General features: G+C 47.1%; 1 protein-coding gene across 4 annotated transcripts in view; it reads left to right on the forward strand.

Annotated features, from left to right (window-relative positions):
• The first annotated feature begins 19,885 nt into the window (after nucleotides 1-19,885).
• KIRREL3 (kirre like nephrin family adhesion molecule 3) overlaps nucleotides 19,886-25,954 on the forward strand; it is a 218,647-nt gene continuing 212,578 nt past the window's right edge. For all 4 annotated transcript variants that reach the window (XM_071798881.1, XM_065855680.2, XM_065855682.2 and 1 more), the window contains exon 1: nucleotides 19,886-20,144. Coding sequence is in view for 3 of the 4 variants with exons in the window: in XM_065855680.2 (XP_065711752.1) it covers nucleotides 20,084-20,144 (61 nt within the window). In the remaining variant the exon portion in view is untranslated. The remainder of the gene's footprint in view (nucleotides 20,145-25,954) is intronic.

Here is a 25,954-nt window from a genome sequence, read left to right on the forward strand (position 1 = left end):
AATGATATCACCGCTGGAAAATGAAACAAAATACATGTAGGGAATTGGATTGCATCGCTTTACACACAGATCAATCCCAAAATTGCATTGCACAAGCAAATGGGGGAGTTATCAGCACTCAAGGAAACCTTTGCTTGGATATTTCTGGGGGGACAAACCCCATCACTCCAGATGGAAACATTTTCCCACCAGAAAAAGCAGGAAAAAATGCCAGACTCACCCAATAAACCTGCTGCTGTAGGATAAACTATTCGTGATGCATCTAATGAGCATCCAAATGATAAACGTGGATTCATATCAAGGAATGAATCTGCTTGCCTCACGTCAAGACAACGGCAAACCAGAGGTTAAAATATCCCTCTGGCTTTTGCAATAGGATGGGGGGGAACCCGCTCTCATGTTTTTTGAGCACGTCACGGGGTTCGCTCCCGTCGCGGGGAGCATCCAGCCGTCTGCTGCGGCTCCAAATGAAATCATCCGTTCCCTGTTGGAGATAATTAACGTATATCAGAGAGGAATTTAGCTGGAGTGGCTATTTCAGTAACACGCAGCGTTCTCCCCCAGTTTGGGTTTGTTTTCGAAATTGCACATAAAGTGCAACTGCGGCACATTTACTTTTCTATTATGCCTCCGAAATTAAGTTAGATGGCCCTAATAATAGCATTGCCTTTAAAATAACGTTGTGTTTAAAGAACAAACTCTCCAATGTCGCCGGCACAGCATATTTGTCTTGTGCTTAATTTCCACTTGCTGTTGTATTATTAGACATTAACATGATAGTTTTGTTTAATCTCTGGCTCCGTCGCCCATGACTGACTCCAAACCAATCACTCGCCCCCATTGATGAAAGTCCTAATTCATCCTCGTTAGTGCAATTAGGGGGAAATTGGATAACAGTGCCACTTCTCACAAAAGGTCTGGGAGAGGTTGAGTCTCTCCCCTGAGAGGTGAAGCCAACAGCAAGTTCTTGGCTGCAGGAGGATTAGCTGGTGATGGCGACAAAATGAGTTGCGACTTTGCGAGGTTTTGAAATGGAATATGATGGGGTTTGTTGCTCTTTTTCCCAGCAGGGAGGTGGTAGGAGCCCACTCCTGAAACCTGGTGAAGGTCATTGTGGCTGTAGTTTGGGGGTTTTTTATTATTACTTTTTGAAGTGTTTGCTCTTTGTGGGCATCTTTCTCCCAATCATGGACATGAGCACAGAAATGAGATTGAATTATCTTTAACTGTGATGCCGAAAATAATGTGCAGGTTTGCCAAGCAGTTCCTCCAACCTTTGTCCCTCCTGGCGTGACTTTTTCAAAGCTCTTATCTCCTTTCCACCCAGCTTTTCTGGGTTCAATGAACATCTCCATACCTAAAACCACCTGCAGACCCAGGGCTCGATTTGGGTGTTGCTTCCCATCCTGGTCAACGTGGGACCTGCAGTGAAATCCATGTGGGATCAGGAAATCTTGAGAATTCGCTTCCCCTCTGTAAAAATAAGGCTGACAACCCCTAGTTCTTGGAATATCTACTTTATATTATAGGTTTTTTTCATGAAATGAGGGAATTCAGGGCAACAAAGGAGGAATTATTGTGGCTCTCACCTCACCTGTGTTCTCACCTTCCTGCATCTCACAAAGAGAATTAAGCTAAACCAGACAAACGAGCTTTTATTGCTTAATGAAGTCCATTCCTCATGGGTGCAACTAGGAAAGGTACAAAGGCTTTTATACCAGAGGCGATTAAATAACTCTGGTTTCTCACCTCAGAAAAGAGGCGGCCAAAGGGGGATTTGATGGAGGTTTCCAAACAGTGAATGGCACAGAGGGAGGAATGGAAATTCTCATTTCTGCAAGCGACTTCAGATTGAAGAGGCACCGGTTAAAATGAGCAAGAGGTGAGTTTAAAGCAAATAATCGGTTAAACTGCGGCACTCGTTTCCAAAGGAATTTGTGGCAATCCAAATTATAGATGGGGTGAATGTGAAGGGTTGGACGAATGTGTGGAAAATGATGTGTTCTGTTATTAAATATGCAGATGCAGTCATGGCAGGAGTACTTATTTCTCTGTTTTATTCAGAACAATTTTGAATGTACATTCTTCATTTTTTCTGCCGTTGCCAGATCTGGTCCTTCCAGCAAACCCACATGGGAATATGTATCAATAAAATATATAGAGATGTATTTGGGTGATTAAACCCAGAGATGCCAAAGGCAGGAGGCAGATGATCTGAAGCTGTTCAGGACTGTTAAAAAAGTTGTGGTTCAAACATCCCAAAAAGTCGATATTTCCTGGTATGGTTGGGGTATCTCCCAGGTTCTGTGCTGGATTTATTGATTATTTTCAGACTTTAGGATTTTGGCACCATCAACCCAGCCAGCCCAAGAAAACCCAACCAGTCCCCCATAGGATTTACAGATGTCCCCAGTCGGTACCATTGACTCTCAGTTCAATTCTCACCAAACACCATAGTGAAAACAACAAAATTAGATTGGAATTTGTGTAGACAACCCCCCTCTGCTCCATCTCTAGCAGCTCTCAAGCTTTTGTATAAATCAGGGTTTATTCACACATTCAGGTGGGCTCGTTATCCATGCAAACAACCACAACAGTAATATTTTATCTTTTAGTGAGGATTTCTTCGCACGCTCGACAAAACATTAACATCCAGCTCCTTTTCGATGGGCTGGGGAGAAACAGGTTTGGACAGTGAAGGGTGGAAGGAAGAAAAATTGTGGCTAAATGTTTTGTTGTCACAGTCCTATTAACCTCCTTTGGGTCTAATCCTGTCTTTAATTGACTTTATTCTGATTATATTCTCAATAGGCGATGAGTGATGAGAAGGATAGAGTGAGCTGGAATATATAAGAGTGCGCTAGTGTCTGATTTTTGCAACAGCAAATGGAAGGAAAATCAAGTTAAGACTTCCAAATAAAAGAATAAAAAAAAAGAGAAATCTCCCCCCAGAACGAAAGCTACTGTTTTAATAATTAAGAAGCTTTAAACTGGTTGTTTAATACAGATGGAAATACCATCTGCAAGTAATAGGGAGATGATGCTCGGTGCCTAATCAGCCGTCTTGGTGAAGCAACACCAGGCTGTGTCTGCAATCAGCGGCGGAGCGGAGGCCGCGACGCCTTCGAGTGGCTCTCGGCAAGGGCTCCATAATTGCAAGAGTTTCCCTGGTGCAGAGCGATAAATCAGGGATAATCATAACTCTTCCCCCAAATAATCCTCAGGTGGAGACGAGGGGAAGATGGTGCCAAAATGTGGTGCCTGGATCCAGGGGGCTACGAATACAATGAGTCTTATCCATGCGGCCAGTTTGCCATAATATAATTTTATTAGTAGTACTCATCTGTAAGGATTAAGATTTTTTAAAATCAATTTATTTCCTGACTCATTCTTTTGCAAAGAAGCAGCTCGAAAACGCCCAATTCAAGGGTTCCTTGAGCTCCAGCATCTTCTCCACCCGCTATTTCCATCCGTCGGAAGTAAAGCCCCAAGAAATCCTACCCTGTTACCCCAAAAATAAGACCTACCCCAAACATAAGCCCTAGCATGATTTTTCAGTGTTTTTGAGGGTGCTCAAAATATAAGGCCTCCTCCAAAAATAAGCCCTAGTTACAGTTAATGAAAGCGGTCGGATTAAACATTGTCCAGGCAGCTATACATGTAAAGAAAGGCAACTTTTGGAGTAAAAATTAATATATTATTATTAATAATAATAATATACAATTATTTATTATTATTAATATACTATTTGGGGGGAAACAGGTTATTTGTGGGGTGCAGAATCTGTCAAACCACCCAACCCCCAGCTGAGGAAAAAGCCAGCAAGCATGAAATAATGTCATCAAACCACCTTTCTTTTTTCCCCTATTTATTCATTCCTTTATTAGTTCTGATTTTGATTCTTTTTGCCCCCCAAAAAAAGAAAAAAACCAGTGTGTGTAAGGTTATTTCAATGTTTTGAAGCGATTCTATTTACTCGGGAGATGAGAGGATTGATTTACAGCCAGGTGATGAACGCAGAGAGGGGCGGAGGGAAAGACCTGGAGCAGAGCAGCCGTGTTTGATTTCAGGGCTTGGAGGTGAATGTTAATGTGAGGAGCAACCTCAGGCCCTGGTCATCTCCAAAGGAAGGGCTGGGGATGGTTTTGCTGAAATTGGGATAAGAGGAGAGGGGGAGAAAAAGAAATAAAGCATCTCGGTGCTCAAGAGACCTTTTGTGACAGCATCTTGGGGAGAAATAATGAAGTTTTAGTGGTTTATTAAAGAGGTTGGTTTAAACATTGTCCAGGCAGCTATACACGTAAAACCGGCATCTTTTGGAGCAAAAATTGATATATTATTATTACTAATAATATCAATTCATTATTATTATTATTATTATACTATTTTGGGGGAAACAGGTTGTCTGTGGGGTGCGGATAACCTGTTTCCCCTTTGAGGCGGCAGGGGGGTATTTTCTCTTATATTTTGATTTATTACGCTTTAAGAAGCAATGGAGTACAGGGAGGAAATGTCGGGGAAGTGAGGTTTTCTTTGAAAACAAATCCAAAGCAAAGGAAAATACAAACATTCAATTCAAAAGCTGATCCTTTAGTACGGTGAAAAGTTGCAAACAAACCGCAATTTTGGGGGGTAGTTTGCTTTCCAGGACACATATAGGACAATTTTTGGGAATCAGATCTACTCGAGAAACTTTGGTTGGGGTCTCTGGATCTTTAACTTCCCATCCTCAGCATTGAGGTTAAAACTCCCACTATATAAACCAAAGTTCCCAATATTACCGTCTCTGCGATAGCAAATTTCACCCCAGTCAGCTAATGGAGCTGGAGTAGCTTATAAGGGAAAAATAAGTTGATGGAAGTGCTTAATCTGGGATGGATGAATTCTCCCAGCTTTACCTTTGACTAAATCGCTGTGCACACGTGTGTGTGCGTGTCCCAGCTGCATCCCCTGCTGAGCCTTTTTGTTTTTACGAGCTTTAGGTTTTGAAAGAGGCTCTTGGCAAAGGACGGGGAGAGACAAAGGGAGAAATGATCAAACCCAGCGGCTCCTGCCTCTTGTCTCCTCCGCTCGGCCCCTTTCGCAGCCCCGCGGAGGAACCCTGCTTTTATACAAAAGCTAAACACTGTCAGTGGGAGAGCAAAGCAGGATCGCTCTGAAATGCAAATGTCTTTTTTTGAGAGCAGCCAGCTTTGAAAACAGGGATCCTGCTGACTCATGTGTCGGAACTGAGGGAGAGAGCCTGTTCCTGTGCCCTCTCCTCTTTACCCATCTTCGTCTCCTCTTTACCCATCTTCGTCTCCTCATACCATGGATGCGGATAGGATAGGATAGGATAGGATAGGATAGGATAGAATAGAATAGAATAGAATAGAATAGAATAGAATAGAATAGAATAGAATAGAATAGAATAGAATAGAACCGAATCCTCATATAGGTCAAGTGGCCCATACAGATAAAACAGCGGACAGGATCTACAGCCCAGCCTTGCAAAGCCATCAGTTGCCCTTCCAGCAAGGAATAACACGATGCTGGCATGGTGGAGGATTTAGTACGGATTTCAAGCTTGATAAACCATGTGGATTTGGAAGGGCAGCTCTTCAAACCTCTTTTCTTCCCCTTTCTCACCCACAGCATCTTCATTTTCCCTTTTTTCCTGGTCATTCCCTAGATCCGCAGCCTTTCACTTTATTTTAGGTCCGTTAAGGTCGAGCCTGCACCCAGCTCCAAGATCCAAGGAGGCAGAGAGCTTGCAGAGGGCAGAAGCCAAATCGGTGGCTACTCCAGCATTTCTTTCCACTTTTAAATCTCCCTTCTTATTATTTTCAAGAGCAGATTGTCAATTTTGGCAGCTGGTTTCCCAAGCCCTGTTTTCCCAAGCCATGCCCGATCATCAAAGGGGCAAGGAGCTGCATGACTGTGACCCAACACATTTGCAACACATTTCTACGTGTGCATGGTCCATATTCTCCCCTCTCACTTTCGCAGTATCTCTTTATCCATTTCTCATTAATATAAACCAATACACAGCGTGTCTCCGATCCAATGCAAAAGTGTTTTTTCCTGAGCGATGAGTAGTTGATAGCAAAGTTGTACAAAGTCTCTGCCTCCTGATACCCACCCACAGACACCGCTCAGGCTCACATGGGTGAAACATCCCCAAAATCTGGATTAATGTCATGGGGCGACTGGCCCACATCTCCAATCACAGCCCAGATGAGCGCCTTGTGATCTGAGCTGCCTGTAGGTGGGATACCTAAAATCAAACCACATCACGATAAGCAGAGCAATAATGGAAATACCGTGACTTGTAGCGATATTGCGCTCCAGGGCCATAAAGGAAACCCAGCCTTTTTTCTCCTAATGCACTTCTGCTCTAATAACCATTTTTTTCTCCCCTCATCTCTTTTCATCTGCAAACACCGGCACCAGTAGCAGCTGCTCGAGGCTTCATCCGTCCCGCTTGTTACCCCCATTCCGCACAAGGGGAGATGAGCAGGATTTACGGCGCCCAATTTGGCACAAGCGTTGCCCCAAAGTGAAATACCCACCCGTGTCTGCTCTCGGAAAAGCTGCAGCTGTGCTGGGTCTAAGGCTGCGAAAGGAGAGACTTTATAGGGCCAAATAAAATGTTTTATTAGACCAACTGATCTAGCTGGAAGGAGCAGACAGGTTTTAGATACACAGACTCATTTTTCGCTCTTGGGTTGTCTCCATAAACCCCGGAGATGCAGGAGATGAACTAACACCACCCTGAAAAGCCTCCAAACCCCTGCCCAAATCCTTCTTTAACACACCAAAATATCCCCATCCTGGGGGTTTTGCTGTTTTCCAACCCATTTTTCCCTTTCTTTGGAAACCCACCTTGCAGAAAATGATGCTGAAGGGCAGCTAAAAGAGGGAAAATTCTTTCCTTTTCTCCTTGTCTCATATATTAATCCCACTGAGGAATTCCCTCCACCTTATTTAGAACTGCGTCAGGCATATCAATACGATTCATCTTCTTTTTTTCTTTTAAATAATAAAAAGGATTGATCCTGCTCATAATTTCTAATAATTGTAGTAACCTGATAATAATTTCCAGCAATTAAGCACAATACTAATTCACTCATTTACTGAGTAACGTCTTTATTTATGGGGGCTGCGCCGGAATATAAATATCTTCCTCACTTTGTTGGGTAATGAAAATTTACGAAGTAGCTTTTTGTTGTGGTGGTTTGTTTTAAAAAAAAGAGTTTATTCATTTTACGCGATTCTATTCTTAGCGATCACGTGCGAACCAGGAGTAATTGCTTGACTTGGGGATGGTAATTAGAAAGTACTAAGTCATTGTTTTCCTCTTGCAAACGGATGGTTTGTTTAAGTGCGCATCTGCTCTCCCGGCATTAATTTAACTTGCCAGCCCTGAGCACCCGGGGCCGCATCCTGATCGCTCCCAACAAGAGTTTTGCAGGGCTGGGGATGCACAGAGTGCGATTTGAGGTGTCCAAGCGGCTGCAGAATCGCTCGATTCGTGTTGTTGAGAAACCCTCCATCGGATCTTGGCGGAGCGGATCCATCAGCACACGTAGCAGGATTTGCCGCTGCTAATCAGAGCTGGGAAAGCAACTTTCAATTTAAAACAAAAATAAAAATCCCATTACGAAGCAACCGGCTGTGAAATTCTGCGCCGGTGTTGCAGCCCTGCAAACCTTCCGCTGCTTCTCTCCCTGCCAGGGAGGTGGGAGCTTCTCCTACGATGGGGAAGAGGCATAAATGAAATAGAAATGGGAAGCATTAGTGATATTCATGCACAGCCTGCTCCACTTGGGTTGCTTGTGGAAAACTTAAGGAAAAAAGACATTTCTTTTCCAAAAGCAGCCAGAAAATACGTGGCTTTTTGCAGCGTTAGCCACAGGACTGGTGCATTACAGCTTTGCCAAACATATATCTGGGAGATGTCCATCCACATCTCCAACCGCAGCCCAATGAGGTGAATCGATGTGACTTAACGCACAGCATGCCTCAGTTTCCCCATACATAAACTGGCGTGAATGGTTCTGCTCCCCTTAGCAAAGAGCATCAGGATGTCCTGGGCTCCCACACTGGGCTAAGAGCTGGTTGCCGTGGGGGATATTGGGCATCACAGCATCGTTTTGAGGCGGTCGCCACGATCTTTAAAAGCAGCGAGCGATTTTTAAGTGCTTCTCTGAGAGCATTTACAGGGCCTGATTTACTGAGTGCTCAGAGCAGCCTGTTCTTGCTGGAAAACAGGCCTTGAGATGCAGCCGAGCATCTCCAAACACCAGCTTCGCGCTGGCTTAATCTCTGCCTTTCTGGTTTCCCATCTTTAAAAAGGGACAGTCCTTCCCTGTTTCATCCTGATGTGACAGCAAACTAGGGGGAAAATCCCCATTACGTGTCCCAGGATAAGGGATAAAATGCTGCAAACGAACCCGCAGGCTCATCCATCAGGTAAGGAGGGTTATCAGTGGTATTGGTATATATTCCATACCTATAAAATATATATCTCAGACATGCCTGGCAGCCAGAGAGCCAAAGGAGGGGTCAAAACACCACTTAGGGGTCTTAATCATCTCCTTCTCATACCAAGGTTCAGCAGCTTTGTGCAGCATCTCCCAGGGTAAATTTTCATGGGGACCATTTGCACTTTCACATCCCCTTTTCTTTCCAAGCATCCTTTCCCTCCCGCATCACCTTGCTTTGAGATTACTGGTGCTGTCTCCAAAACTGCAATAGGATTGTACTTTAAGAAATAAACAAAATGCCTTTTCCACCTCTCTTCAGCACCGCTCCTGCTGGGTTTGGTGTTCCATGGGTGCGTAGGAGCCGGCGCGAGAGGAGGAGGCAGATCCAGGGCGCCTCGATAAATCCCTGCAGGGCTCCGGTCCAGCACGCCTGCTTCTCGGAGATAAAAAGAAAGCGCGGCTGGTCCGTGGCAGGAGCACTGGGCTAATCTCTCCATGTACCGGCGCTGTCACCGTGTCACCAGGAGCAAAGACGGGCCAGGGAGGGAGGCGGCTCCGCGCATCCCGAACCATTCGAGGGAGATCAACCCCAACCATCTGCTTGGGGAAGGAGGGAGGACTTGCATTTATTCTACGCGTGGAATTGGAAAGATTTCTTTTATTATGTTTTTTTTTTAATTTCAGAGTGGAAAAATAATCCTGCAGACAAGCTCTGGGGTTTGGGGATGTTATTGAGGTGGTTTGAGATATATCTTAAGGTGCGATGCGGCTCTGGCCAGTCCCATGATGGGGATCTGGGAGGACAAAGAGGAAAATTGCAGATGCTGGAGGAAAATCACTCGATGAGGCAGAAAAAAGGCAGCTGTAATGATATATAAGCAGCTTCAGAGGGAGAAAATACCAGGCAGAGGAAGAGAAGCAAAGTGGTGCTGCAGGACCAGACAAATTCACGTCGGAATTTTAACAGGGAGGGTGATCAACCCTGGGAAGAAATTACTGGGCAAAATGAGAAATGCTCCACCTCTTGATGTCTGCGGATAAAAACGAGGTGATTTTGGGGAGGTTTTAGTTGAACTCGAAGCCCTGAGGTCCCAAAAGGAGACAGTTGAGCTGATGTGGGAGATTTTCCCACCCTGTGCAAGGAACGTCTGCCAAAGCAACAACGAAGTTCATTTAGACTTGAGCGAAACTTTGCATTTCCTTCAAACGTGGCCCTTCTCATAAATGTGGCAGCAAAGTCTTTTTGGGATGAAAATAAAGACGACAGCAAACTCCAGCGACGTCCCTGGGGGCGAAGATCTGATGTTGTGATGTTGTCCCAAGTCTTATATCTCCTGGGATCATTTTGGGGGTAATTCATCCAGTCCCGAGCACACGGATGGGCATGACAATAGTCCCCAAAATTCACATTAATCTGTAATAAGCCCAGCTTGGTTGCAGCCCATCAAAGCCAGAGCTGGGTCAGGCTTTCTTCAAGCAGCAAAGAGCTAAGGAAGGGGAAAGAAACGCTCAGAAAAAAAAAGCAAAAAGCCATTTGTCCCTTCGGCTTTATTCCGGCTGCCGAGCCCGAGCAGCTTGTAGCTCCAGAGAACTTTTAATAGAAATCTTCGGAATGAAATGGGCTACAGCTGTTTGCCTTGATAAATATATTTTATGCTACATGCCTCAGCCGCCATCTGTTTGCTGATATGAGCATTTCTCTGCTGCAGCAGCTGAAGAGAAGCCATCAAAGGGAATAGCGGGAGATGGGTTTTGTTGCAGGTAGGAGGGGAAGAGGTGAAGTGGCCCGTGCAATGGAGTTATTCCGGCGGCTTTACCGTGGCAAAGCCGTCAGGACAACAAGAGGGAGACGACGGGTGGGCCGGGAGTTGGGGTTTTGCGGGAGGAACCTGGTTTTTCTGCTGGAGAAATGGTCTGTATAATACTCCAGGTCAAGGGTTGGGCTTCTGGGAGGTATTTAGATATTTGGAGGTGTGTAGGAGGAGTTGCAGAAGTTTTGGTGCTTAATGATAATTAAAAATTGCCACGCTGCATGGGGAAATGCCACGAGGTGGTTCAGGCACCTCAGTAAAAGAAGTGGTGGGACTTGGGCTCCAACCCTCGTCTCGCTTCATCACCACCCAGGAAAACTCCCCTTCTACAAAAGAACCAGCCCCATAAACCATCCACGCTGATGTAAAAGCCCAGTGATCGGCATTTTTCTCTCACCCTAGGAGCATCATTTCTCCAGCAGAGACATCCAGCCCTCCCTGCTTCAGAGGGACCAAAATGCTCCCTGATTCACGGATATTCAGCCCTGGGGTGACCTCCAGACGTGAGCCACGTTGTTGGAAATTCAGGTTTTGTTTTCCTATTTCCCCTCCTCTCTTATTAACACCCAGCCCTGACACCATGACACTTAGGTACATAATAGCTGGTTGTCACCGTCACCCGCATGCCTAGGTGACAGGCGCCCTAACCAGAACGCAGCTTGTTATGATGATTATCACTATCATCACTATGATTATCAGATTATTTTCTGTTGCCTGGGTGGCTCAGCCAAGGTCAGGGGTATGGAAACACATAGAAAAAGGGAGACCCATGTCCAGAGGGGACTTGTCATTAGGCGGATGGGTGACAAGGTCTGGATCGGGGCTGGAAAAATTTGTGTCCACCCTTTGCTGTGTGTGCAAAACGCTCCTTTTTTATTGTCCTGCATCTCTTTCTCCCTCTCCCACTCCTATTCTTCCACCCAGAAAGCTTCAAGCTCGCAGCACTTGAAAATTCAAGGGGATTCAATACAATGCAGGAGGTTTTGTATTTTCCTCCTCCTCCCTCATCTCCGGCATCTTTCATACGAAGTGTCTCCAAGCTGGGGGAGATAAAGGCTGAGAAAAACCTTTTTGCAGAGCTGGACATCCTGGCGGTTCAGAAAAAATGCTGTAAAGCAGCGAGCAAGCAAGGAAGGTGATGGTTTTAGGGCATGGGCTCCCCACAGATCCCAAATCAGGGATGGAGAAAATGAGGGGTACCCTAGGAAAGGAGCCCCCGCTTCCCTTCAGCATCACCCCAAGCCCTAGATCTCAAGTCACCCATTTGCCTGCATCTCTTTGACCTCCTCCCTGCCCCCATCCTTCTAGCCATGCTGAGAATTTGAGCTAAAAGGGACTATTTGATCATTCAGCATCCCACATTTTGGTCCCCAACCTTTGGACCACCCCAGCATCCCAGGTTTACTCATCCCCATGCTGCTGCCACTGAATTTTGACCAATCCAGGAGTTTCCATCCATCAACTCACACTAAGAATTAGGGCTAAAAGAGATGACTTGATCGTTCAGCATCCCACATTTTGGTCCATGACCCCTGGACCACCCCAGCATCCTAGGTTTACCAACCCACGTGCTTCTGCCACTGAATTTCAACTGATCCAGGAGCTTCTGCTGGTGGGAACTTGTAGATTTAGGAGCATTTCTGTCAGCGCACACTTATTCCCATGAGTGATTCCTTGCAGCAACGCCAGGCACTGAATCACTGGTCTGTGATCCTGTAAAATTAACGTGCCCCGTCATAAATAACTGCTCTCTAATGGGCTGTCATGCGACGGTTTTTCGGCTCGTGCGAGGGAAAGTTTTAATGACTGTAATTGAAACAAGATGAAACCCATCAATGTTGGGCTTTCTGTGACCCGCGCTAGGACAAAAACTATCATGCATCGGGGAAAAATTACCCCCCTTGGGACACGTCAGGGATGATGAAGCCCATGTAACTCTGAACACACTCTAGAAGCGCAACCGGTATTTGGTTTTCTTGCATGGTGTACAGTCAGAATTTTCCCTTTTCCATTGAATTCCTTGTGGGGTGGGATGTGGTAGAGAAGCCACCAGGTCTGGGAAGCACTGATGCCCAGAGGATGCTCAGAGCTGGACCGGGGCCCAAGCTTTTTGCTTAATATTTAAGAAGAAACACAAATTATCATGGCTATAGGTAAAACAAGGTGCATTTTGCCCCAGCACACTGATTGCACCTAGGTTGCCATTTATTGTGCGCCCAGGTTGGTGTTTTGTTCTCTTGCTTCTTCTCCTCCCAAAACAAGATGCTTGGGCTCCTTGGGGCTGCAAACCCCCTGTGTCCACCCCCCAGATCACATCGTACCCCTCGGGGACGGGATAACAAGTCCCCGTGTGCATCTCGCGTGATTCTTGCACATAACAAAACATCTCCCCTCCCGGGACGAGGCGACGAATTAAAAGATGCCAAAGTGCCCCAAAAGCGCCGCTTCGCCTTTGTCGAAGACGCCGCTAATGAGGTGGCCGGGGAAGGGCGGCACCGCTATGGGGTTTGGGTTTGCTCCTAAGAGGAAAAGAGAAGAAAATGGACTTTATTTTGTTGGGTTTTTTTCAGTCCTAATAGGCGCCAGTGATTTTCCGGCACGCAGAGACATCCAGGGTGATGCTTCGCTCTCATTACCCGGGGAAGGCACAGCGGGAAGGCGAAGGGGGAGATCCTCGCACCACGGTTTGAGTGGTTTCCGCAGGATTTTTGCAGCAAAAAACACCCGGAGAACATTCATCAATTGCCCAGTGAGGCGTCCGTTGTGTTCTCGGGGAAACTGAGGCACAGGATGCTTCAATTTATAGTCCTACAACCCAAAAAGCAACTGTTTGGGGATGCAGAGCTTTGCAGCCTGGCCTCAAAATCTCGATTTTTTTAAAAGGAAATACAGTTTATTGTGGCTTCAGGTAAAATCAAGGGTTCTTTCCATCCTGTTGGAATGACATTCAGGTTGTTGTTTATCTACTAATAGAGGAGATGGATGTTTTGGGGTGGTTTTTCCCTGTGAAACTTCTCCTGGCAAACAACATACTTCCTATGACAAAGAATTTGACTCCACTTGGGCAGCTTTAACTGTCTTTAAACTCGCAATTAATATTTTTCACTTGAAGAACTAGACGTTAAATAGGGGCAGATGTTTCCAAAACCCACAAGGAAACAAAACACCTGAAAATAGAAAGAAATCAAGTAGCTCGGGGCTATCGGAGTGAACTGGGTGCTTGGTCTGCAAGAAAACATCATTTTAATGTAGCAGTCGCCGAGGAATTTTTACAGGATCGGTTACCATCCCCTATCAGAGACAATGTTTTTATTCCCAAATTGCCAGCAAACCCAAAAAATTTGATTTTCCTCTCTCTCTATTTGTAAGTGAATATTCAGAGGGGTATTTGATAGCTGTAATTTACTCTTCAAGCTGTGTAATTAGCCACCTCAATCAAATTGCATCATTTCTATCTTTGCTCGAAGAATAAACCATTCCACTGCAAAACAAATGCCTTTTTTTCTCCCTCAATTTGAGCAAATCTCAGGAATGGGCTGAAAATTTCCCAGCCAGTTTTTTGCTTTGTCCTGGGGTCCAAAAGCTTTATGGGAGGCAAAAGATAAAATAGAAATAAAGAAAAGATGAGGCTGAATGTTGACTCACAGCTCTCGCTCATCCCCCATAGCAGCAACCAGCTCGGAGAGACGGGAGGAAGGATTTAACTTGATATTTAGTGAATATTTTTCCCCAGTATTGCAAATTTTGGGGCTTCACGGCATGGGAGACGAAGGGGAAGGAGCTGCATTCACCCAAAGGTTCCTTTTATTGCCAGCACAAAGATAATTTTTCAGTAATTTATCTTTTCCTCTCTCTTTTCCAGCAGATAAAATGACCCTTATTTCCAACAGAGAAATCATTTCCCCGGAAGGTCAGGAACCGCAAATCTCTGCTGTCCCATTTACATCCCCTTTATGCTCCGACTTGTCTTTTATATCTGGGTGTAAAACCCAGCTCAGCCCGACTTCTCTGCTCATCTCAGTTTAAATTTTAGGACGTAGCAAGACTCCGGTATGGGCACTATAATCCGGGCCTATTCTTTACCAGTCGCGCTTATCTAAAACCAGTCTCAAGAGATTAGGAGCTGCGAGCCGGAGTTACGGCCTCGGTGCAGTAAAATTGAAGGAAAAGAGGGAGATTGCCTTATAAAAACCACAAGGACTTTCAGCTTTCTTCTGTTTTTTATGCTGAAGTTGTTAAATTCAAGGCTGACTTTGGAGCTTCAGCTCGTTCCTGGCAGACTTGAGAGAGAAGAACTTTTTCATTGCGTATTCTTCTTAGCATAACAATCCCTTGTTAACATAATAAGATTAATTTTTGTGCTGCAATCCACTTTCTCGGAGCCCTAATGAATATCGTTCCCTCGCCACATCTATAAGGTAGCGGGGTTTTTTACGTCGAAAGAAATAAATAAATGGAAATCTTGTAATCTTGAGATAAATATAACGGTGCGGAAGCTCCGCATTCTCCTCCAATCTGATTGCAGTAGCAGCAAAAGGACGTGGGCCTAATTAAAGTGCCAATCAAGCAAAAATGGGACGCATTGTTTTTATACAAACGCCGCATTTAACCCTTCGTGGTTTGTTCATTTTTGCGGGGTTTTTATACACGCACCATTTCTTTTCACCAGCAAAGAGTCCAAGCTGGGGTTCAGCAAGAGCTTGTGGGATGAAAATTAAGAAAATAATAATATTAATAGGTGTATAACTGGCAAAGGGGAAAGGGGCTGTCTGTGTCCAGCAGGCTCATTGCAGACTCTAATTTGCATGTTTAATTTGCATGTTTAATTTGCATTTTCCCACAGGCAGCTCCTCTCCTGGAGGCAACAGGAGGAGCTGTGAAGGTCCTGCCTGTGCTCCCGCTTGCATGGGACCTGGAAGAAGTCAGGATCAGATGGTGATTCTTAGCAAACACTAATGCATCCGGTCTTTGTTATATTGTTATCATCATCAACATGTTCAGACAGGTGAATAACCCCTAATGCAGAGGTTTAATAGTTTTTGCAGTAGGTTGAGGCAATCTGCCCACATCTGAATATCTGAGTCCCTTGTGTTCTTGGGGAAACCGAGGTATGGGACATGTTGGCTTATGCAACTTTTTGGGGATGCAGAGCTTTGCAGCCTGGCCCCCAAATGTTGATTTTTAAAAGGAAATACAAGTTATTGTGGCTCCAGGTAAAATAAAGGGTTCTTGCCAGCTTGTGGGAGTGAAATTCAGGTTTTTGTTAATTTACTGATTGCTATTAATTACTATTTGTGCCCATCCGCGCACAAACACTGCAGCAGGTTCAACTCGGCTATTTTAATCCTGCAGCACAAGCAGCGGGACGGAAAAACATAGAAGCAGCCGAATGGCAAGCACGACATTAAAATAACTTGGCATTCAAAGACCTGCATGAAAAGCTGCATCAAAGCATCCCAGGGATGGTTGCAAGGATGATCTTGATTAATTAGGAAGGCCTAATGAGGCCTAACGATGGCACTTGGCTACTTTTGGAACTTCAATTTGTCCCCATTGCGGTGTGGCACAACCCGCTGCATCTAAAACTAAGGGGACAAAGCAGGGTGAAACCATGGGGACAATTCAAGTATTTTATTAGGATTTGTGTGGGGGACACACTCCTCCAGCCTTGGGGACACTTTTCAGGGGACACCAGTTTGGCGTAGAAAGCCAAGCTGCCTTGCTATCCCCACCTGAAACACAAATGATCCCAAAAACGCTGCTATTTTTCAACTTTAACCCTGGAAATCTCAGCGCTTCTCTCTTTTTTCCAGGCCCTGCCTCTCTCTGCCCATATTGCTCCCAGAAAAAGAGCTTTATCAAGTGCCACAAGCTGAGATTTTGGCGGCTGTCCATCCCGCAGGGAGAAAGATAAAGGAGACAAGGAGAGAAAAAGAGAGACAAGGACCAGGAAAAGAAACAAGGAGGAAAAATAAGAGCTCAGGCCTCTTGCTCAGCTCCCCTGGCCTAAGCCTGGGTTGTTCTCTCTGGGGGGAGATGTAGCACTTTTCGGCACTGAAAAAGAGCCTCGAATGTGTCCCCAAAATCTCAGAGGAACCTCAAAAGGCTTCACTGCATCCCAAGGATGCTCCTTGGCATCTCCACAACACCAAATTGGCCGTGAGGTCCCACGGTGTGCGTATCGCATTATTTTGGGGAATAATGCTCTTTCCTCCAGCCCGTTACCCAAATAATTGCCCGCTATGCAGGTGGTTTTGCTTTCTAATTAGGAGACAGCTCACACCTTGCCTTGCAGAGGGGGAAACTGAGGCAGGGTGGGATGAACTTCCCAGCAAGAGCAGGGAAAACCTCCCGTGTTTTTATAGCAGGGCTACACGCAGCTTTCACTTGTCATATGTATTTTTAAATGACAAGGCAAAGATGTTATAAAGCCGGGGAACGCGTGCTTATTTTCCCCTCTCTCCCGCTCTTCCAGGCGCTTGGCTCAGCTTTGCGACGCACAAGAATGAAATCCATCGCGGTTGCTGTTGTCCTGCTGTTTAAAACCCCGTTTTCTGTCAATATTGCTTCATTTTGATCAAGTTGCTTACACGTTTTATATTATTCTCTCTCTTTTTTTCTTTCCCCTCCCATTTTGCTGCAGCAGTTGAGAACATTTGGTTTCTTGCACTTGTCGGTAAATAGCCTGGAAGTAAGAGAGTCAAAGGCACGCGGAAAGTATTTGCTTTCATTGTTGTGATGTTTCACATCTATTGCACTTGTCGATGTGGAATACCAATAAAAGAAAAGGAAAAAAAGGAAGAAAAATAAAGAGAAAGGTGCCTGGTTTATCCTTAAATCAAGGGAGAGGTTTATCATCTGGTCTTCCCAGCTTCTTGCAATGCTCTTTGCTGTTAAATATAGGGAATTACACGGAGGGGTGCAACTACGGTCAAGGTCTTGATGCAAAGGGACCCAATGCGGTGTTTCCACCGACAAACCTCCCCAAGGATAAATCAACCTTAACATCCCGTTCCACTTGGCTCTGCGATTCTTTTCCTCAGCTTTTTAATTGCAATGATTCATTTCCCTCCGCGAAGCACGGCAGATTTAAATGAGATACCTGAGATGAGCGTTTAATAATCAGTTTGCACTCGCATTTCTCTGTCTCCTGTAATAACGCCATCATGCAGGTAAAGGAAAATCCGTCTTGCAGGACGATACTGGGAGCCGCAAGCCTATTGCAGCTCCAGCAAGCCAGAATTATATCAGAACTTGAGTTTTATATGTGCACAGTACAGTCCTTTAAATCAAATTTGACTACCAAAGTAGTCGAAGCCGCAGAGGTAATCAGTTAATAAAACTTTGCACTTACATGCTACTTCCATTCAAGGATTTAAAGCCCTTTGCAAAGGTCAGTATTGCAATGATGAGAATTTTCCAGCTGAAGTGTTTTCGCTGGGAAGGAGAAACAAATGAAATATATTCTCCTTCCCTGGAAGTTAAAAACACATTCTGCTGGTTTTAATGCAGGCGAGGAACAATATTCTGTATGAAAATAAAAAAAAAAGAAGAAATTGCCATGAAAATGTTAACGGTGTTTTGAAGCTTCACTGGAAAGCTTCACTTGCGTAGCAGCCTTAATATCCATTAGTACCCCCGGTCTGTAAGCAAACAACGTTTTGCAGAATAAACTCAAACACGACAGGGAAAGTCTCGGAATTATTTAGGAAACTTATTCCTGCTGAAACCCGACGTTGAGAGTTTTATTCAATGTGCATTTTAAACCAGCGCCGCTGCCGGAAAAATCCGCCACCTGCAACCCGGGGAGCCCCATGAATATCTTGGTAGCCACAAACATACTTGTGTAGCCGCCAAGGGTCAGAGTTGGTGTCACTTGTCCACGTGGCACAGGGAAAATACAGCCCAGGGGTGTCACTTTTAGCCCTGCTTTCAAGTGCAGGAACATGATAATTTGCAAGCAACCGTCCGCACTTTTGCACCTTTACTTCCCCAATGGGTTGACAGGTATGCAAACAGACAGGGATGGGAAGACCAGTGTGCACGGACAAAATGAGCTTGATTTCCTGAGGGATGCAAGCTAAATATAAATATATATATATAAAATCTTTATTTCCCCTCTGCAGAGAGCAAAGCGCGTGGGTGCCAAGCTGAGATGCTTTATTAAACCTCAGTTCACTGCTGCTCCTAAGCCAGGTTTAACCCACTGGCATTGGTTTAGCTTGGCAGCACAAGAGGGTAATAATCCTTGCTCAGCTAAACCAGCGCAGGTGACCACAAAGCCGAGCTCCATCAAGGCAAGCAGGCACTTGCAGAAGCTCCCAGCACGGCACCAAGAGCTGTGGCAGCCCCCTTTGAAGTTCACCTTTCGGCACAGCGGTAAGTAATTAGAGTCCACAGCTGTAATTACTTTCTAATGCTCGGGTTTATAATTGCGCTCAGCGGCCCTCCGCTGCCCCTTTCGGACTCGGGAGATGGAGGTGAGGGAGTCTGTGGCCTCGGTGGCTGCGCAAAGCGTGACGGTAAGAGTTGTTTGTATTTGTTTGTGTATTCTGAGCCCCCTCTGTTTTGTCCCAAGTATTTTGCTGGGTAAAAAAATAATAATTAAACGAATATTTGTTTATTAAGAGGAAGAAAAAGCAAGCCTAAAACTCTCAGAAGTGATGGGTAGAGAGAAGAAAAGGCCTTTTCCTGCCTTTTTGGTTGCGCGGGGGTTGCAGCAGCTTCTGCAGAATCCACGCGTGTGTCCCCCCCCGAGCGCTCCCGGAGCCCACTCAGCGCCCTCCGGTCCCCCCCCAAAAAAAACCTTCATTTCGGGGTTTTTTGGGTGGATTTTCCTCCTCCCGGCTCCCTTTATTTTTGGGGAGGGGGGTGAAGGGAGGAGCCGCTGCTCCGCTGGGGGTGAGGCTGCGATGGGGGGCGCTGGACGAACTTCCCCCCCATGACCTGTGCAAAGCGCCGTTTGTAAGGATGTAACTTAGCCCTGAGAGGGGGTGAGTTGGTTTTTGGGCCCCCTTAATTGGACCTTAGGGTGATTCTTTGGCTGCTTCATCCCCCTCAAAATCGTGCAGGTAGGTGAGGACGGTGCTGGGGGGCGGGCAGCGCCCCCCCTCCAAATTTAGCCATATATATGGGGGGGAGAAGCCACATAACTGCTTGGTTTGTTGTTTTAATTACCGCGTTGGGGTAGGGAGCAGCACTGGAGGGGGGGGTAAATTATGGGGGGGATAAATTAAAGAAGCGATGCAGAAGCAGCCGGGCCCCCTTCCCCCTTAATTTGCACCCCACGCCGTGTGGCCAAGCGAGCGCTTGGAGGGGGCGGGTGGGTGGGTGTGCGCGTGCAAATGCCCCCCACCTTGCCAAAATGGGGGGTGGGGTGTGTGCACAAATCCTTCCGACCTTGCAAAAAAAATGGGGTGCACAAATCTCTCCGACCTTGTAAAAAGGGGGGGTGCACAAACACCCCCACCTTACAAAAACCGCACCCCCCGCGTCCCGTCTTGCGGGGCTGAGCCATCCCCGGCTGCGCGCAAGTTACTCCCCCTGTAACCATCACTTTTCTTCTTCCCTCCCCTTTTTTCCTCTCTCTCTCTCTCTCTCCCCCCCCCTCCTCAAAAAGCCAGGCAGCGCCGCCGAGCTTCGCTCCGCCAGTCAAGGCAGCGCTGCCGGGGGAGGAGCTGGGGGGGCGGCGATGGAGCCGGGCGAGCGGAGCCGGCGGGCGGCGGCCGCTTGAACCCCCCCCACCTCCGGCATCCCCGGTAACGGAGCCCCAGACCCCCCGGCGCCCGGAGCCCACCCTGAGGAATGAGCGCTTTCCAGGCAGACCTGCTCCTCCTCCTCCTCGGCGCCTTCCTCCTCAGCCACGGTAGGGACCCGGCACTTAGTTGGGGGGTGTTGTGTGTGATTTTTGCTCTTTGGGGAAGGTGGGGGGGGGGGAAGGAAAAGGGAGGATTGCAGACGGTTTTTCTAATGCATCTCTGCCGAGGCAGCTCGCTTTCTCCTTTTTTTATTTTTTTGAGAAAAATCTTTAGCATGCAAATGAGTTCTTTCTGCTCCAGCTCCGTTAATTAGACCGTGTTTGTGTGTAAACACGGGTTTGCTCAGCAACAGCACCTACCCCTCCCACCCGGTACCGATGGAGGATGAATTTCGGTGGTTGGGGGGGATGAAGCCTCTTTGGCTGGTGAGAGAACCCGCTGGCTGCACCCAGGAGCCTGCGGTTGTAAACCTGGGGTAGGGAGCGATTTGCTTCGGGAGGGAGGGATGAGAGGAGGGTGGAAGAGTTGCTTTGAGTGCAACCAGCACAGGGAACCCCTGTGGTGGCTTTTTTGGGGGTGTCACAGCCGGATCCCACCTCCCCGACAGCGCGGGAGCTGGGGCAGGAGCGTGGGAATCTGCCTTGTAACTTTGCTACTTGCTTGTGTGCCCCCTCAAACGCAAAAAAAACCCCAAAAGATTGGGGGGGGGGGGCGCATTTTGGGAAGCCGTGTTTGTCATGCTGCTGTGTGCCTGGTCCATGGACTGTGTGTCACCTGTGGAGGACGCTGAGCTACAACCAGACCCAAGCTTCGTGGATCTGCTGCCCGTCCCCTCGCGACGCCGGTGTCAAAGACCATCTGTGTCCCGCTGCCCTGGTCCCGAAGCCGGCTTTTGTGAGGGTAGGGCTTGGGGTTGCTTTAAAACAAAAAGAAAGGGAAAAACAATCCCCACTCCCGAACCCACGCGGCTAGTCCATCTGTTGATTAAATGAAGGATAAAACTTTTGGAGAGAGTGGTACTTCTCAATGGGCAGCTGCTTTTTTGCGCAGCCAGACATTATTGCTGAGCATCCCCCACCATACGCTGCGTTTTCCCCCTATTCCCCGAGCAGGGACGTTGCATTGAGAGGCAGCTGTGCTTCTGCTTTTCCTGGGCTCGGATGCGACGCTGGGCTCCCACGCTGCCCTCCCTTCCCTTCTTTTTCCTCTTTCCCCTCTCTCTGCTTGTACTAATATTCCTTCAGGGAGAGAGCTGTGTTTGCATTTGCCTTTGCTCCTGCACAAAAGAAACCCACTGTGCCTTCCGTGTAGGTTTCTGGCTGAACAAATTTGAACTCTTGCTGGTGCAGCAGTGGGTCCGGGGATATATCAGCAAAATTTGGAAGCTGATCCTGTCCTTTTGCATCTCTCCCCACTCCCACGAACCTCTTGACTTCCCACAGGTCAAAAGGCAGTTTGTAACCAAGCTGAATAAGTTTGTGTCTGAGATCCAGCGGGGAATTGATTCCCTTTTTTCCCCCTCCTCCCTTTTGCAGCCATTATTTTTAATAAGGGCTAATGCACTTTTTTTAATAGCTCCTGCGTTAAAAGCTGCTGTATCCTGACCCCGGTTGATTTGTTTCTCTTGTCTGTACTGTCAGGAGTGTGCAGCTGGTACCTTGCTTATTCATGCTGGGTTACGAGGCAGAGAGATCGTGTCTTGCAGAGGGTTTTTGGCTCCTTTCTCCCATCAAAAGAACCAAATGCATTTACATGGAGTTGATGCTCATAGTACATGAGAAGATGGGGCTGTCGACAGCATAGTAGCTTTCCCCTTGGGGTGAAACTGTGTGAGGGATCCCTAACAGGATTTCATGCAAAGGATTCCTTAAACCACATGGTACTTTGGGGGGGGATGTAAGAACCGAAGCTTATTTTCCAGCACACGTTGTGTTTGCCTCCCCTCGAGCAGCTGCTCTGGTTGTCCTGATGTGTCTGGGTGCGGTGGCGTTTGCTTTCCGTGTGCAAAGATGCTCCTAAGGACCGGCGGGCTGTGGGGTTGGGATGTGTGTACCCAGAGAGCATCCATGCCTTGCTCTGGAGGGAGCTGGTGGGCCAAAACCCACCTGAAAAAACAGCTAAAGATCACTTGACCCTGCCTGTCAGGAGTTTCAGTGACTGCTTTCTGTGGGCAAGGGGCAGGCAGGGCTGTTGTTTCCTTGCCTGCAGCACCAAAAGTGCCTTGAAGGGATTTGCCATAATAAGGTGGGCAGGACTTATATTCCCCTGAGCCAAGGGCAGGAGGGAAGGGAGGAATTGTGGTCTGGATATTGTCTGTGTGTTTTTTTTAAAAAGCCTCGTGAAAAAGGCATTTTCCACCACTGGCTCTGTATACCTCTGCCCTTGGGTTTGTATTTCATGGGCTTCCTTGTGGCATCCTGCTGGTTTCTTGCACACTGTGCAGGCTGAAGCTGGGCGCTCCCAGCTGAGCTTGCAGGAGGAGCGGAGGTTTTTTGCTCCTTTGCTACACCTGGGTGTACACGGGCATCGCTCAGCCCAGGAGGAGCATCATCTCTTTCTTGCAGCTGACTCCTGTGCTTCTCTTGAGTTGATCTCAGAAGAACAAATTGCCTTTCCCTTGAGCATCCTCTGCCTTTCACCCTTGCAAGCGGACTGAAACAACCTGTGCTTGCTCTTGCTGGAAGTCGACAGGTCTTGTGTCTTCTTCAGGGCTGTGTTTGTGTTTATTTTTCCCCCTGGCTTTGCTCGCTCTTCCACCCACCTTCCCCCCAATGCTGTGAGGACCATGGTTTTGGTGGAAGGTGAGATCAAGTCTCAGCAGGATTTGCCTCATGCAGAGACTTGGATCTCTTGGTGGGAAAAAATTGATGCTGCCTAAACTAGTGAATAGTTTACAACCCTTCCTCTGCTCCACCAGCAGCCAAACTGGGAGAGGCTGGAAGCAACTGGGGAAAGAGCCTCAGCTGTAGGAAGAAGGACCACAGATGTAGCTACAACCGCCACCTCCTCTTACTGCCCTGTACCAACCTAGATGAATTTGGCAGGATGTGAAATTTACCTTGGATGGGGAAGATTTGTGCCTGCCTGGGGCTCTGTTTCTAAAGTCGTGTTTGCTTTCCCTTAGGGTGATGAATACCAAGTTCTCCGGGTGTTGCAGGCGATGTTTTTCTCCTTCACAGTTCACTTGGTTCCTCCCTGGAAGCAAATGCTTTGCAATCTTCTGTCAGAGGGGTCTGTTATTAGCAGCAGTGGCTCAAATTCCCAGTTCCTTGTCATCAGCCCCAGGTGGAAAAAGGGTAGAATTATGCTGGTTAAGAGAAATCGGGCCAATTCCACCCACCACTGCTGGCTAGGACTGGGAGATAAGGTTTTTTAGGTGCTGTGAGGTATGTGTACAAGGGTTGGTGGCTTTGCTTGCTGCTTGGGAAGCCAGCGAATTGCACGTGGTGCTGCAAAAGGAGTGAGTGCTAACGGGCTTTGAAAATTAAGGCAAGGAAGAGTGCTCGCAGCAGAAGTCGCAATTAAAAGCGAGTAGAAGACAGTAAAGGTTTGGAGAGGTGTTTTGTGGGGGTGGGAGGTGCTGCTGGTGGAAAGGTGTGGGTTTGGTGGCACCACGGGAGTTCACAACTGGGAAACCGAAGTAAACCTCAAGCTGGAGCTGGGATCACCCAGTCTGTGTTATCCTGGGGGAAAAGTGCAGCGTTGCCTCTTGCCGTGTCTGATTTAGTACAATTTAGAGCTCTCCATCTTGAGTCTGTATCTCCTGCAGTGATATTCACGTAAGGTTCGAACTGGCTTTTCTTGCGAGGTTTGAATTATTTGAGAAGAACAAGAGGGAGGAGCAGTGGGTTTGTTTCTTCAAGTGCACTTTGCCAGAGGGATGAAAGTGAGGAGGAACACCTGCCCTGGTGCTACTACCAGATTACACAGAGATTCCTGGAGGGTTTGTGCACAACACATCTGGGCCAGATGTTGCTTATTTCTCTGCTTTCCCATTGTTTTAGGGGAAGACACCAAATGGAGGAGAAATGCACACACAAATCCCTGACGGCTCCTGGGCTCTCTGCAGTTAGACTGCACAGTTAGAATAAAAAGGCTCAATGCTCTTCTTCCTTTTGTAGCCCTAAATAAAGGGGAGAGGCTGATGTGCCCCTTAGGTTGTGAATTGGCTGAGGATCAAGGTCTTTGAATAAACTGTTTTCCTACAAGTGGCCGCAATAGAAAGCCTGGCTGGCTTCAAACCTCTGATTTAATGATTGGCTTTGCAAATTTGCGTGGTTCTTCTGGCTTTCAGCTCCTCAGTGTGGTGCAGGGTGGAGGAGACTTCATGAAAACGCTGCTGGAGAAATGGCTTTACATGACTTCCAGGATCCTTCCAGTAGGATTAAACAGCTTTCTTTCTGCTTTTATCTGTTTTAAAGACCCAGCAAATTTATAACCACAATTGGTGAAGGCCCTGATTCAGCCTCTTTTTAGGAGCAATACGAGTCTTTACTTTGGCTTCTTAGGGAGCTACCTCTGGCCAAAGGGAGACAACAGGGCAGCAGTGATGGTTTACAATCTTATTTTATAAATCAATAGGTAGTGAAACAAATTGGTGGTAAATCAAGTCTCTTATTTGCTGAGATTTAAGGTGGCTGACAGATCTGAGAGTCTGTTCTTAAGGCCGTCTGCCCTCCCTTTGGGGCTGGCAGTTGTCCCAGCTCTCACAGGGGGTGTGAATCCCTTACCCGCAGTATTAATTTCAAAGGTGCTAGGAGACGTGCGGGGTATTCGTTTTGGCTGGGAAGAAGTGAAGTTTAAAGCCTGCGCTGCTGTTTCTAGGCAAGGGTTGAATAGCAGGATCCTGATGCTGCTCGGGACTCCTGGGTTTCTATTCTTCTGCTCCACCGTGCCTCGAGAAGCATCTATAATCCAAACCGCTGGAGGAGGGAAGAGGAAAATATCCCTTTCTGAACGGTGCATTGTGGTAGGACAGAGCAAACGCTGCGTTCTGGTCTTGGAAACCGCGGCCCGACAGATGTCCTGGTTCAATGCGCCTTTTGAGCGCCGTCAAGGCTGTTTATTCATCGCCTGGCTGGCAAGAGCCGTGCTCGAGTGTTTGCCTTTCCCTGGTGGCAGCAGCAGCCTCCAAAGCTGAGCAGGAGGAGCTGGAGGTCGCTTGGCTGCTACGCGGCTCTTACTTTATTGAGTTGCGTTAAACAGCTTAAAAATCACATGCGCTTTGAGCGTACCTCTCAGCGATGGGCCTCCTGCCTCTTTTAGCATCATCACATGCTAAGTAGGAGGTGGAATGCTCGTGTTGTTAAATTTGGACGCTAACGTCGGGATCTTCTCTTAATATGTTCATTCAACGCCCCCACTTGCAGCAAGAGCTCTTGGTCTGGTGCGTTTTGGGTTCTCAGAGTGGAGCAAGATTGGGGTTTTTTTGAGGGCTTTGCCATAACTGCTGCTCATTAGCTGTTGACAGAAGCACATCAGACTTTCAACTAGGATAATAGATGCTGTCTTTTGTTTCCAATGTTCGGTGGGATTGCTGTGCTGGTTTGATGTCTGTGTGGTCAGATGGTGGCTAATTCGCCTCTTAAGTGCCGGTGAATTTATGTCCTTGGGTCCCTTGCTGGCGTTTTCAATATGACATGTGGCAAAGCCGTGGTGTGGATGCCCTACCTGGCTGTGCCAGGCTTTGGCTGGATGCTGCAGCACCTGAAGGCTTTTGGCTGGCTCTGTGGGAAGGGAAATACAGAGAGAAGTCAGTGATGTTTTTTTCAGGAGCAGCCCAGCAGGCTGTGTGCTGCAGGCTAGGGGGACTGGTTCTGTGATTCTGTAATTATAGACAAAATATGCACCGATGAACTCTCTCAAACTTCCTCTTGGATGAAGGATCAAAGCTTTCTGCTGTGGGCCCAATATTACT

The sequence above is a fragment of the Patagioenas fasciata genome, chromosome 24 (assembly GCF_037038585.1).
Source record: "Patagioenas fasciata isolate bPatFas1 chromosome 24, bPatFas1.hap1, whole genome shotgun sequence".
Taxonomy (NCBI): domain Eukaryota; kingdom Metazoa; phylum Chordata; class Aves; order Columbiformes; family Columbidae; genus Patagioenas; species Patagioenas fasciata.